Raw genomic sequence first — 14,959 nt, 5'->3', positions numbered from 1 at the left:
AACCCTATCCTAGTTGAACCAGGACAATAGCATATTTGAATCACTCTTGCGTGGATTCACACTCTTGACAAACATATTCTTAAAGCATATTCCTGCCCTCCAGCTGCCACTGATGTTTGTCCTGGTTCAGCCAGGATAGGGTTAAATTTCCCCAGCAGGGAACAGGGATCCCCAACCGGGTTATTCATACTATGCTGAGGTCAGGTCCGGTGCAGTAGTATGGGAAGCTTTCCTTTGTGGCTTTTGTTGCGGGAAGCACGTGGCGGGCTGTCTGTATCCATTGTGGTATTTCTCTGTATATCTTTTGTCTTGTTTACTGTTATTACTGTTTATTGTTTTTATTATCACTATTGTTGTTGTTTAGATTGTTTATTACACTGTTATATTAAATTTCTTCTTATTTTAACCCGGGGTTTGTGCCCTACTTGTGTCCGAGGTTGGGGGAGGGACAACGGCAACGTGGTATCCGGTCCCATCAGGGCCTAAACCACTACATGTTGCAGGCGTATCTCTGTCGCAGTCCACTCCCTTACAATCTAGAGGTTCTAAGATATTACAGCCCACTTTTATAGAGGGAATGCTACAACCTGCTTTCCTCTCATGAACATAAACAAGAATATTCAGAGAACAGGAAAGTATTTGACTGGTAATAGACATGAGAAACCATCAAGGGTTTCAGGAGATGGGAGAAAGGCAGGAAAAGGAAATATTATTAGCAGGACAACAGCAGCTCCAGGGATGTAGCATACTTATCTGAGGCTACTGATCTAGACATTTAGGTAAACTTCAATGTACTTGTGTCATGCGAGCTACACTGATACGAAAAGGCTCAATTTAGTTCAGTACTTGTTTGGAAGCTCATATCTTATGTCACGGAAAAAACAGTTAACAAAAGGGTACCCGTAGTTGTGGTGTTGTTAATATTTCCGGAACAGTACAGACAGTCTGGCAATCTGTAACATCTTTCATAGTCATCACTGTGGAGACAGTATTTGAGCAAGATAATGTCTGTTTAGTTGCATGGTACATACATGCCCTGGGATCTGAGACAAGATGAACAGAAGTTGCTGTTTGTGCTTTTGCATTTCAGATGGAAAAAGGATGGAGATACACATAGTCCATTGTACAGGTATGCATGTATTTGTCATGCTTAGAAGCATAGATATGAAATCTCTAGGCCAGGCTGTAGTTCATATCATTAAGAATAGGATAACTGCTCTTTAACCAGGCAGTGAGCTGCTTGAGCATATGAGGCTAGATTTCTTCATGCTAACCTCCTAGAATGATTGCTCAGATCAGAGCAGTGAATGCCAAACCAAATTTAAATATAAAAATAAATAAAATTCAATAGGTAACTGAAATTATTATTAATAATTTTATAGAGCTTTTGCCTTACTAAGAAAAATAATGTTTAAGCTTCAAAATTGTGTATAAAGCCGCTATAAAGGCTATAGGGAGTGACCCCCATGGAATAACAAAATTGTATTTTATTAGTTAAGTAGCTGATGTTCATGATTATTATATTTCTCAGTAAACATTCTCTATTATTTGTCACGCAAGCTAAGTCTGTTGTGTTTTAATAACCTGCTAAACAGTTTTAGTTTGTATCATTCTGGCCTCAAGCAATAATCAAGATTTTCCAGTCTCTCCAGAGAGAATCTGAGGTTGTAGGGCTCTGTTCATATCCTTTTGTTTTCTTTCTATTTCTCTCAGTCTTCATCTGTTCCTCATTTTTACCTACTAGATGAACTCCAAGGGGCTTTAATTAGCTCACTAAAAAGGAAAATGCACTGCAGAGGTGAAATAAAACAAATGGGAGAGTATTTCTTCATGCAACTTGCACTATAGGTTGCACTGTATTGTGCCTTGTTTAAAAAAAAATGCTAAGTGACTGTTATCCTAACCAGCAGTTGAATAGCTCACCTTTTTCCCTCTCAATATCTGATTAGACACAATGTCTCCCAGTGATTTCTCAGACCTTCCTTCTCTACATTTTCCCATTCTTTATTCTTTTTCGATGTTTTACATGCCTAAGAAAGTTTCCAAAGGAAAAATAAGTACCCAATTCCCTTTGAAGGTCACTGGAAATTAGAAAATTTTAAAAGTGAACGTGGTTTAGACTCAAAGTTGCATATTACTACCTTTTTACATAGTGTTCCCTGAATCATTCTTTTCAGTACAAAAATACTCTTTACTGGTTAAAAAGTAAAAATTTCAAGAACTTGCCACTGTTTTGTTCTGTTCAATGTGGATATTTTACTGAAATTTTCAAAGAAGCAAACAAGGAAAAAAAAAACATTGGGTGTTGCAATGGTTTTTAAAATGCCATAGATTCAGCTGCTTGAATTTCAGTTACATTGCAGTAGTATTCTAATCTTCACAAATTAATGAATATATATGGTTTGTTGTGTTAATCCAGTTCTGGGTATCAGTTTTCACATTTTATAGTCAGAGCAAAAGACTTATCATAGCCCAGACTGTAATAATAACAAGCAAAATGGTATAATAGGCGTATAGTTATAGCAATGATTATCTAAGGATATAAATAAAGTAAATGTTTGCAGGGGGAGATTATACTTCTTATTAGGGCACCAGATATAGGCCTTAAGCTTCTATTTTGGATGTGAAGAATTTCTGTGATCAGATCTTGCCATTTTTACTATGTCAAGATGGTGAAAATATGAGTCCTTATTCTTCAGGAACATCGCAAAATACACGCTGAAGCAATGCAACAAGCATTGCAAACAGTGCCAATTTCATATGAAATAAGTCATGCTTCTATTGATAGAATCCTCTCAATTTTAACCTATTTCCTTACACAATTGCTAATTATGAAGTAAACTTCCTCCAATTACATCCACTGTATTATCTCTGTTAGCAGATGAGTAGTTTTGGTCAAATCTCACTCTATAGGAAAATCCAAATTATTTCAGCAAGCTGTGTTTATTTTCTTTAAGAGGTTGGCTTGCAAAGTCTTTCAGAGGGCTTGTAATTAAAGAGTGAAACTACAAGCACCTTTCAAAATATCAATAACCTTAAGATTTCTGAAAAGTTAGTAATAAGAAAAAATACTGCAGAAAACTACAAAATCACTCTCTTTAATATTTGGGCTCCAGAATATTCTGTTCTGGATGCGCAGCTATAGTTGAGGAATGCTCAGGGTGAAAGGAAAAGGGTTTTAATAAATATATGTATGTAGGTGAGTTTTTCTTTCCTTCCCTTACAGGAATCTTCCAAGAATATTTCTGCACCGAAGCCTCTGCAATTACTGCATCTTATATAGTTTCAAGTCAGCTCAGGTATCAAAGAAATATTACGAGATTAATCTGCTTTCTTGGGCACTTCAGTCCATGACCTTTCTTTGGCACCTTAGTGCTCAAGCTATTCTGTCAGCACTACCCAGCATGGCAAGTTTGAAGCTGACAGGGATTTACAGGCAGAAGCTGCAGTGCTGTCAAGTGGGGCAACGTGCCCTTGCCATGTTACCTGTCTGGTGTAAGTCAGGGCACACTGCAGCAGTGGAGCACCACTTGGGCTGCTCCCCTATCCCCCCAGCCCTGGTGAGCCAGACCCACTCCTCCAGAGGTGAAGTACAAAACCACCCCATGGACTGCAGGAGCTGGGTGGACGCAGGGCTGTGCTCAGGAGCTCTGCTTTTCATGGAAACTGGTATTTGCTACCAAAGAGATATAAATTTGTTCCTCTATACTTTTGTGCTAAATGTGCCACTATGAAATAAACAGATTCAGTATATTAAATACTATATGCTTCAAACAACACAATCAGCTAAAACATATAGAATTATGTGTTCAATCTCCTGAAAAGTTTTGTGCAAAATGAAATTCTGTAATACCTACTGTCTTAATTTTCAGCTCATAACAGCAATAACAACCACAATATGTGGTGTTTCCTGGGAATTCATTACTAGTTGGGGTCCCCTCGGCAAGATGCAAAGTAACTTCATTTTACCGTGACCATCAGACCTTAACAGCAGCTTGGTGAGTTTATTATTTTCATTTGTATCTCTGTATTTTCTGCCATGTATTTTCAAAAATTAGTTTCTCCCAAGGATTTTGAATTTCAATTGCAAATAAAATGTTGACAATGCTTTTGGATATATACGTTGTAACACTTACCAAGGAGACATTAGATAGGCCATTTCCCAGCAATAATAACAGCTTATCAGGATTTTTTTGCTATCTACAGGCTAGATTATCTTTATTTTAAATTGATAACAAGGGCCAGGTGGCTGTTTATAAGGGCAAGATATGTATTACAAGCGTGTGTTTCCAAGGCAATCCTGGCCAGCGGCTGCTCAAGCATAAACTGCTTCCTATTACCACTTTTGATAGAAGTGACACAGTACAGTTCATCTCCATGGGAACATAATATGACAGGACACCTCTTAGTCTTAAGTGATTAGTCTTTGCACTATTTCCAGTAAAAATAGGCAATATGTACTCCATCATGACATTGCTAATTATTATTTCAGTGGGTAATTTTGTTGTGTTCTTGACCAAGGATTAGAAATGCTCTCCCACAGTGTTGCACTGCTTAGCATGGAAGAATCAAAGAGGAATTATAGAGTCAGTAATATGGGCTACAAGATAGACAAGTGAATTGAAGCTTTGAAAAAAAAAAAAAAAAAAAAGGGGGCTTCCTCAATGATCCTAGGGATAATATCTCTCTAAACTTTAGTTTTTCTAGCTGTGAAACAGGTAAGATACAGACGACCTGGAAATCATTATTAGGTTGTGAAGTTAGAATGAGATTATTTGTGGGTTTCTGTTTGTTTCTGAAAGAATAAGACAGAAGCTGATTTAGAGTAGGGTTAAATGTTTACTAAGTCTGGAGAGACAATATGGGAAATGAGAAGGGGAGAGTACTTGTCCTGCCTGAAGCAACAAGGCTGTGTCTAAAACTCTGTCATGTTATGTCAAAGCAGGAGCTGTTTGCTGCCTTTGTTTTATTGTGTTCTAGCTGATTTTCTCTCTCTCTCTTCTTTTTTTTTTTTTTCCCCCAAGGCATAGAAATAATGGTTCAGTCAAAATTACTTGTCTATCAACTTGCCTTTTCATATAATCCAAGAGGCCATTTTGCTGATGTCCAACAGTATGCTGACAATGAATCTGTAGTTTAAATCAGTTGCTTCAAGTATATAAGAAAGAAGGATGCAGCAGATATAATGTGAAAACAAAGGACAACTAATTATTCTGTTAACATAGTTACAAGGTGGTAAATTTTTGGCAGGAAAGAACCATGACTGGTTTTTTAAGAAAAGCTCTGAAAAGCCTGGTTACCCCTTTTCTTGATAGTATAGTTTGAATTAGCTTTTCCTAGAATGGAAAATAGATTGAAATGGATGTGGGTTTTAAAAATTTAATTGCTTGAAGGCTTTTATTTTTTTTTTCCTTTTTTTGTCTTAAGCTTACATTTTTTGTACTTTGCAAGAACAATGCTATGCAAGGGCTGTTCAGTACAGTCTGGTGGAGCCAGCTCTTTAAAATCCATTACTCCAAGCTCTGTTCCCTGTCTCTGCTGTGCTCTCTTTCGGAACATCATCATCTATGTTCATGATTCCTACTTCTCCTCCATCCACCTGCTTACGCTTAAACCTAGAAATCTCTGCCCTGAGATCCATTCCCCAAAATAACAGTGTATTAAGCTGGCAGCATGTCACTGGTAATGCATTTGTTCACAAATACAAATATGTCTCATTTGCAATTGCAATTGCATTCCTCCTGTAAGATGCTTATCCTCAAGTTAAAAGTGAAATAAGTCTAGATTACACACAGCAGTAATACAAATTTTAAGACCTACCCACAGCAGAACTTGTATTCTTCCAGTATTAGTAGTGTAGTAAGATACGATACTCTCTGCATTTTTCATCCTGTTCCTGCATCAGTACATTGTAAACTAGCATAAAAATGATTTTATCAGTGTTTCTTATTTTCCAAAGGCAGGAAGACTGTTGGCCATTCCATATTTATTGTTTAGATTTGTCTCAGTAAAATTAAGCCACTGGTGGAGATGAGGCAGCACTTTACTCACTGGGTTGTTTCATTACTTAATAGGTGACATATGTTTAGTTCCCTATATTTTTGATGAGGGCTTTAGCTGATGCCAATGAGCTGTCTTAAAACTGACTATAGGCACCTAAGTCTGGATGATTTTAAGATCTGTAGCAGCAGAGAAAATAGATTACAGTGGAAATACTAGACGAATACAAAAAATGAATGTTGTTTAGAGCAAGGTATAGATGGAGAATTGACCACACCTTCACCTTCTTCCCGCACAGATGCTGTGCCAAGGACAAGCTCAGAGAGCTGATACCAGGAACTTACAGCACAGTGACACAATTAAGATTAATGTCTCATGGATTTCTAAAATAAACTAATATGGCTGTACAGCACTGCATTTTATGTGAAAGCTTGTGACATAGCTTTATGGAGATAGGGCTATGATAAGGTAGTTAGTAATGCACTCATTTCAAAACACTGTGCTGAGCAAAATCTGGAGTTCAAGTTTTCTGAAAATTGGAGGTTTGATGGCTACATAACATTGGTTCTGGTTTTGAAACCACCTTGGCAGTTACTAGTTTTCAGATTACTGTTTTGAGGGTAGTGTGGCTGCTATATAAACCAGCAGTCTTTCTAGGTACACAGCATCTTTGAAAAACAGATTCCTTTTTTTTCCAAGTACTCCTTTGTTAATACTTGAGCAGACCATTGTGGGGTTTGGATTTAAATTGCTGGCATTAACAGCACAGCATATTTAATGCACTAGGGGACATCAGAATGAATCTAATTGTTCTACTCTATGACAGAAAAAGGATGCAGTATCTGGGGCCCACTGAAACCATTAGAGTTCCTTGGCTGGGTTCTGTGGGTGTGTCCTGGTTCAGCTAGGATAGGGTTAAGTTTCCCCAGCAGAGGAGGGGGAAGGGATCTCCAGCCGGGTTATTCATACCATGCTGAGGTCAGGTCCGGGCACGGGAACACGGGAACTTTTTCCTTTGTGGTTTTGGTGATGGAGAGCATCGCAAGTGCGCTGTCTGTAACCATTGTTGTATTTCTCTGTATGTCTTTTGTCTTGTTCACAGTTATTGCTGTTTATTGTTGTTATCATTGCTACTGTTGTTGTTCAGATTGTTTATCACACTGTTGTATTAAATTTCTTCTTATTTTAACCTGGGGTTTGTGCCTCACTTTCAGCCTGACCGGCTGCGGGTGGGGGAGGGGCAACGGCTACGTGGTCTCCAGTCCCGGCAGAGCCTAAACCAACACAGGGTGTTGCCCAACTAAAGATCTTCAGCCATTACCACATAGGTTTACCTATAAATTTCAGAATATTAGTGCCAGGTTGCAGAAAAAAATATTTACTTTCTTTCTTCCTTATTCTATTCTATTTGTTTTCCCTAATTCTCTGCCACACAACTAAGGAAAGTAAATCTAATGACTAAGTAATCTCTCATGCTGGATTATGTTTTAGATTTCTTATCAGTTTCCATTAAGTGTAATCTGAATCATGGGAGAAGAACTGTTATAAAATGTATGCTTCTTTGAAAGTTTTGGTAAAAGATAATAATTTATAAAGTTTTTCTACATTTTAAGCCATTATAAGCAGTGTTTTCCTAATGCCACAGTTTCCTGAATGCATTGAGATAGTGTGTAAGTTGTGGGGCTTTACTGATATCCTGAATAAGATTTCCAATTCTTAATTTTTTTTAATTTTTTTTTTGGTAAATATGAAGTGTGTTAGGTGGAAGAAACAGTACAGATCTGCAAAGATTTATCATGTTGCTCATCCATTAAAGTTACATATATATGCATGAGGAGCATGTGTATATAGGCAGTGATACCACAAAACAGTATTACTATTACAGCTGTTGCAGAGTTGCATAGAAACTGGATCTATATGAGATTTGTGTTCTGGTAAACTAGTTTTCCAAGAACATGGGCACCTAATAATTTAAAATACTACTTCTCAAACTCTGGATCCATTAAATTTCATCTTATCTTGCAATTGCAGAACTTTCTTAGAGCTGTCGGTAGTTCAGAGGTCTTCTGCTATTCAAAAACAGAATTACCTGTGTCTTGATTGTGCTGAATTGCCTGGTATCTGCTCTTCTCAAACTGCAGCAGGACTCAGAAACAAGGTATTTTACCTACTGGGTTTTACCTAATCCACATTTTACATGCTTAATACCAGTTCTCTTAATTTACCTCATTTAGACTACAGAAAATAGTTTCAACTGGTGGGATTAGAGGTTTTGTAAAATTACTAACCTTGCATTCACAGCTTTGCTGCATATTAGATAGAGGAAGGACTTGAAGACAGATTGTTTATAACATACATTTGTGAGTGTTAATTGATCATTTGCTAAAAAGGACACTGATATCTCCCCAGTTTACTTTTTCCTTTTTTTTTTTTTTTTTTTTGAGAGGGAGGACAGACCATACTGAGTACTTTTAATGGCAGCACAAGGCTCACAGATGTGAATGGAAGTGGATTTAAGTGACTAAGTTAATTCTAAAGGGGATGCTAAACATATCTCCTCCTTCGGTATTTTGTCTTAGCTAGGTCAGACAGTTGATATCAGACATCTCTCTTTGTTGAACAAGGAGCCTAAAGATGTTAGCTTGCAGCTGTGAATTCTGCTGGGTAGAAAGACACTATAGTTAGAGTTCATGCCAAAACTTAAGTAGTTTTAGTAAAATGCAAACGAGAAGTAGAAACTTCTGTCCTTAAGAGACCACAGTGTAAATGGGGAAAATAGAGAAAAAAACGTGAAGCGGGGGTATTTCTATCTTACAGGTGAGGGACTGATGTGTTGGCTTGCTGAGGTTCATAAAACAAATCTCAGCTAGGATTAAATATAAATGCCCTTATAGTAGAAGGCATCAGAACCAGAAGGAAGTTATGAGATCCTGATCTCTACTGCTGGGAAACCTGAGGACCAAAGCTTCTGGTTTCTTTTTTACTTGAAAATGTCCATTTGAGAATTTTGTGCATGTATACAGATTTTTCCAGGATCCATCTCTGGCCAAGTGAAGATCAGCTGTACTCTACATGCAAAAGAGTCCAGATGCTCACAGAAACACTGAGCATACACACAGCTAGAAAATGGTATTAAGGTAAGTACACCAGATACTGAGACAGGAAACAAAGTTTAGAATGCTGATTATCAGGTCAGACTCTATCTGGAAGGTAATGTGCTTCCCAAATTAACAAGAGCAGCTTCCCGGCCACTGGTAGTCATATGCCATTTTTGCTTTTTTAAAACAAGAAAAAATTGTTACATTATCATGTAGAATCACCAAAAGTTTCTTTACAGTTTTATACATTTTGTATGTGTCTACAAATATGGAGTTACCTATTAGTTCTAGACTGTTTTTTCTCCATCTTTGGCTTTCTGTTCTTATTAACAAAAAAAAAAAAAAAAAAATCAATCTTAAAATTGTTCTCAGTATTTGCATAACACGTGTGTAAGCAAAACTCAGAAGGCTTGTTCATACCCTCATTATCCAGCCTCCACTTCAGCAGTGTCATTTAACAAACACAACACTATATAAAGGGGAGTTGTGCAAACCACTCTTTCATTTCACTTTGAAGCAAAAGGGTAAGTTGAATTTCCTTTCAATAAATCACAAGGAACTTCAGCTAGAAGCCAAACCTGTTCCTTTTCATTTCTGTGGTCATATTTACATTCTAAAATTGAATTTTCCTTTATTAGTATTTTTTTACTTTGCTTATACTAGTAATTTTAGTAGATGAGAAGATGCCTGAAGGACACCAGATTGTAATGACTGATGACAATCATTAAAACTGGATTAAAACTGAAGAGCTTTTTTTTCCATTTTGCTATACAACTGATCAGGACTCTGACTCTGCATCATAATCCAATTATGAGCTGGATGCAGCAGTCCATTCAAATGTAATTCCCTGAATGATCAGCTCCAGATGAAGAGTACCTGTTGTAATTGCATTTCGTTATCTCAGGGATGTAAGTATTCCTAGCCACCTACGGTAGGATTATGTTAGAGACTTTAATAATCAGCTCTCTGAGTCATTGATCAGCATTGTCAGAGGTGTCCACTAGCCTTCAATACAGTATAGGATAAAAAACTTGGGAGGCTTCGGATTCAACACACGAACCAGTACACCACTTTTAATACAGCACGTTTCTTCTCAAGTGGATATAAAATTTCCAGCCGTTGAAGTGGAAATTTTTGACCATGAGGAACAGATACTACTATAAATTAAACAGATTCTGTATGTAGCAGAACACTGAAATTCATGACATAACTGAATATTCTTATGTTCCAGGGTATGTCCCACTGAAATGATTTTGATGAGACATTCCTCTAGAAAAGCAAGTGAACTTTGCCTTTTAAAATAGTTGGTATTGATGCAGATTTAGAATAGTGTCAAAAGCCTTTTATGATAAGAATTGGTCTGGAAGATGTAATTAATACTTTTTTAGTTTTAGTGTATCCATTTAATAAATGGTAATAATAATAACCTGATATTTTTATTCTGCTTGGCACATATGCTTTGAAACAAACAGCTTGTTTTAACTGATGAACCCATGTGTTAATAATCTTTCAGCATTCAAGCCAACCAAGATTTCATTTTCAACTTTAAGAGGAGCTGGATTTAGAACATATTATGTGTCAATTAAAATGATCTTGTCAATTCGGACATTTTTAAGGATGGAAGTTTTTAGGAGAGTGTAGTTCATGATCCTTTCTAATTCATGCCAGAAGAAAAGTCATGGGTATTGAGTTATATGTTTTGCATGAGAGTCAACCCATCAGGGTCATCTCACTTAGAAAGGTATACCCATTCTGACATCCTGAACCTTTCTTTCAATCTATTATTATTTTAGTTGATTGATGCCAATAACTGTATGTGTCCATGCCATAGTGTCTCATAGTCCATCAGTTCAGATTTTATAACCACACAGCATTACTAATGCTGCATACCCACTAGCTGCATTGTAAACCCATGAGCTATAGTTTCAGAGTGCTTTTTAGTCATGATATTTTGTCACTGAGATTATAGTCTTACTTAATGTTATAGTTGAAAGGATAAAATAAGATGCATAGGCCTATTTCCAACCAGCAAAAATGCATTTTCTACAAGACTAATTCTGACATTTTCAAGCTTGTGGAATTTTGTTCAAGATAGGAATGCCAATAGAGCTATAAAATTTTGCCAATGTGTAAAACACTCTATCAGTTGTCTTATTTCAAATAAATGTGCTTAAATACTACTGTGCTTAAAGAGATTGCTAACTAGCTCCAAAGCACCACAACAACCACTGTAGCAGATGGTGCCTTTCAGGTTGATAACACAGGTATCTATGTTTCATTGAGTGATTATAGCCCTTACAGACAACTAATGCCTTAAGTGTGATCAGTTACATCTGAGCCCATAATTTCTCAAGGATTAATCCAACAACTAGTCAGTGATAGAAAAAAGGATGATTTGTCTTCACTACTCCTAAATGCGTAGCTGTCATTTTATAGTGAGCATACCAATCTGTATCAGTCTTAGAAAGAGTTTTGTCTATAAGCTATGCAACAGTAGCAAAAGAGATCTGGAAAATCTCTTATACCTAAACTATAGACTTTATTTAAACAAGGAAAGATTGTAAATTTCAAGAAGGGACAAATGGGAAAGGAAAAAAAAAAAAAGTGTTCAATTATATAAGCCACTGCCTACACCTTCTTACAGAATCATTGCCTGACAAATATGTGGGTTTTTTTACAGCTGGCCTGAGCAATCATGTTCTCTTACATGTCCTACATGCTCACAGCAGTAGCTGCTTTGCTAGTGACTTGTGATGCATTGTGTAAATGTCCAGGAATTCCTGGTCTGTTTGGTATCCCTGGACTGCCTGCAAGAGATGGTCTGAAAGGACAGTCACATCTACCAGGTAAGTAAACATCCCTTTTTTGCAAAAAATCCTTGTCATGAAGGATGGATGAATAAAACCAGTTAACTCAGAAGTATATGCTCCTTTGAGGAAGCAGCTCCATTAAACGAGAGGGAAAACTGAACAGAGGAAATGGATTATTTTTTTTTCTAAAAGATAGGCCCCTTCTCTCTTCTGAGAGAAGAGTGGAAATGAACAGGTTATAAATACTTAAACATATAAATATAATATATAGAAATATATATGTTTGTAGTGCTTTTTCATTAACCTTGCAAAGGCAATTGCTTCTTTCACAGCAGAAGCTTTTTCTTTTTCTTTTTCTTTTCTTTTTTTTTTTTTTTCCCCTAAAAGTACGAAGAATATATTACTCTGGTATTTACAAGTGTAATTAAAAGGCTTCTGGCATGTCTCTCTAGTATGCAAAGATGCTATGTGCAAAAGAACACATTTTGCACTGTGCAATTTTCTTTCTATGTAGAAATGCTTTCTCCAGGTCCATTACTAAGGCTAAACCACTATCAAAATTATTCATAGATATCACACATTTCAGTTTGAGTTTAAGTTCTATTTCATCCTGAAGTTCCCAGAAAATGCATCAACTGGAAAGAAAATTATGCTTCTCTTTTCCAGGTCTCTTAGGAGCCCATGGAAGAGGTGTTCTTCCTTGGCCACAAGGTGAGAAAGGAGAAAAAAGGGATATTGGACTACCATGTGAAAAAGGATGATGTCCATGTAGTGTTCTGTCAGTCAAGTGGACTCTCTCTATTAGGTCAAAGATGTTGTTTATTACTGACTGGGAAGTGCAGTAAGAGTTGTAACACTGCAACTCAGAGAGATGCAGCAGTATATTGTGCTTCTACACTGCCATTTGTTTTAGTTGTGAATAATGGAAATATGATCATGAGAGCACACTAGTAACTTTATTCTACATGTAGGACCCTTGTTATCCATGGATATTTGTATGAAAAAAAAGTATCTACCTTTACAGTGATTTCCCATCTTTAGCAAGCAGTGTTGGATGGCCTGTACTTCACAAAACTATACCAGTATTCATGGTTTCCACTAAAATAAGATTCCACTATAAAGCAATCCATCAAGCAGATTAAAAAGAAAATAATATGGTTCCTGCCCCAAAATCTCACGAATGATTATTAGAAAGAAATAAATTCTCTTTGGCAAAGCCAAAGACATGACAACCATAAGGCTTCAACCTAGAAAAATTCATTTTTTTCTGTGCAGAGGGGAATGATCAGCATTTTAGAGGGTTGGAGGTTTCTGTTTGTTTATTGTGATATAGCTTAACAACAGTGTGAAAAAATACTGGGGAAATATTTATTTCATGCCAGATGATGATTAAAAAAAATATACTGTGTGCTAGTTAGTTTTGGAAATTTTTTTTATATCCAAGAAATTGTTCTTACCAGTAGAGCCTAGTTTTGCTTTTGTATAACTTCTATTTTTCTCTGTGTAGGTCTACCTGGTTCTCTGTACACTGAACTCTGCAACATTTTAGATTTGAAACGTCGACTTTCCAGACTTGAAGGCGGTAATTTTTCCCATTTTTACTTTTTAAGCTCACAATCAGTTTGAAGTGCAATAGGCAAAATTCATTATAGAATCATGACTTGCATGAAAGAAATCATGCTTGGAAATGGTACTGCATCCCAAAACTCCATCTTCGCATCCAAAGCAGGGGAGATGGGGACTCATTTTCCCTGAAGAAGCAGATTTTTCTTAGGAACACTAATGCATATTTATTCAAATTATTCAAAAATATTCCAGCTGTTGCATGTTCCACATGGATTCATGGGAACTTCCCAGCCTTGTGCCACATTGCTAGCATTTTTATCTATCAGATTGTTAAAGGTGGTAAATTGTTTTGTACTGAGAAGGAATTCACAAAAATTATAATTTGTTTCACTTGCTCAAATTTGAAGCAAACTCATCCTCTTTAGAGAGTATTCACAATATAATAGAGCTGATAGTGTATGTAGCAGGTGTTAGTGGGGCATCCTTGTCTTGGAGAAGACAATGACAGGTTGTCAGAAGCAGGATAATAATATATTTAGTGAATGACTAGCGATTTGGTAAAATTTGAAGATCTTTATTCCTCTTCATGCTTCGCTCTCATTCTTGCCCTCTATTCTTCTTACCACCTCTAATTTTCTCTTCATCTCTTGACTTCTCTTTCTTTGCTTTCTCATCAGTATGCTATAGGAAATTAAAAAAAGCTAACTAGGTTTTTTCTGTTCATGTTTTAGTGCTTGCTTTGAATGGGAAAATAATAGAAGTAGGAGAGAAAATACTTGCCAGCAATGGAAAGGAAGTTGATTTTGCATCTGCACTAGAATCCTGTGAGGAGGCTGGAGGAAGTCTTGCAACTCCCACAAACGAGGAGGAGAATAAAGCGATTCTGGGTATTGTGAAACAGTATAACCGATATGCTTACTTGGGCATTAAAGAGGGTGAGACTTCAGGTCAATTTATGTATATGAATGGCATACCTCTGAATTATACCAAGTGGCACCCACATGAGCCCAATGGCAAAGGGTCAGAAAAATGTGTAGAGATGTACACTGATGGGACCTGGAATGACAGAAGATGCAACCTGTATCGCCTCACGATCTGTGAATTTTAAAGAATGGCCTTTCAGCCACCTCAAATTATGGAAACAATGACATATCCTGTCTCAGGTTCAGGCAATTTCTGTGATTATTCTATGTCAGAAAATCTAAAATTAATCATATTGTGGTTTGCTTTTTTTCCTTAAGAAAATGCCAAATGTGATAGGTGATTAACTTAATTAAAATGTGCCTCATCTGCTGTGTTTGTCTCTTTTGGAGGGTTAGAAGTAGCTCAGCATTCATTTTTTATGGCAGACTGTCTCGGTGCACTGTACCTTTGTGAAGATTAGAAGAAAATTCCAAGGTTTGACTTGGCATATTGGAAAAGGCTGAAGTTAAAATTGCCCATGGCTTCATAGTGGAAGCATTTCCAACTATTTCCAATTATGCT

The 14,959-nt window shown here is 36.8% G+C and overlaps 1 protein-coding gene across 1 annotated transcript; it reads left to right on the top strand.

Annotated features, from left to right (window-relative positions):
* Window positions 1-11,793: 11,793 nt before the first annotated feature.
* On the top strand, window positions 11,794-14,582 carry LOC141961136 (pulmonary surfactant-associated protein A-like). Its single transcript, XM_074907740.1, has 3 exons — window positions 11,794-11,944; window positions 13,416-13,490; window positions 14,206-14,582. Exons 1-3 carry the CDS (start codon window positions 11,794-11,796, stop codon window positions 14,580-14,582), a joined length of 603 nt encoding a protein of 200 aa, XP_074763841.1.
* The last annotated feature ends 377 nt before the right edge of the window (window positions 14,583-14,959 follow it).

This window comes from Athene noctua, chromosome 5 (assembly GCF_965140245.1).
Source record: "Athene noctua chromosome 5, bAthNoc1.hap1.1, whole genome shotgun sequence".
Taxonomy (NCBI): domain Eukaryota; kingdom Metazoa; phylum Chordata; class Aves; order Strigiformes; family Strigidae; genus Athene; species Athene noctua.
This window is presented reverse-complemented; position numbering and strand designations above follow the sequence as displayed.

What these genes read in the sequence shown, in the direction of transcription:
- LOC141961136 (XM_074907740.1), top strand. Translation starts at nt 11,794, where the DNA reads ATGTTCTCTTACATGTCCTACATGCTCACAGCAGTAGCTGCTTTGCTA. An exon ending in AGGACAGTCACATCTACCAG is followed by an intron (nt 11,945 to 13,415) that starts GTAAGTAAACAT and finishes TTCTCTGTGTAG; the next exon opens with GTCTACCTGGTTCTCTGTAC. An exon ending in ACTTTCCAGACTTGAAGGCG is followed by an intron (nt 13,491 to 14,205) that starts GTAATTTTTCCC and finishes TTCATGTTTTAG; the next exon opens with TGCTTGCTTTGAATGGGAAA.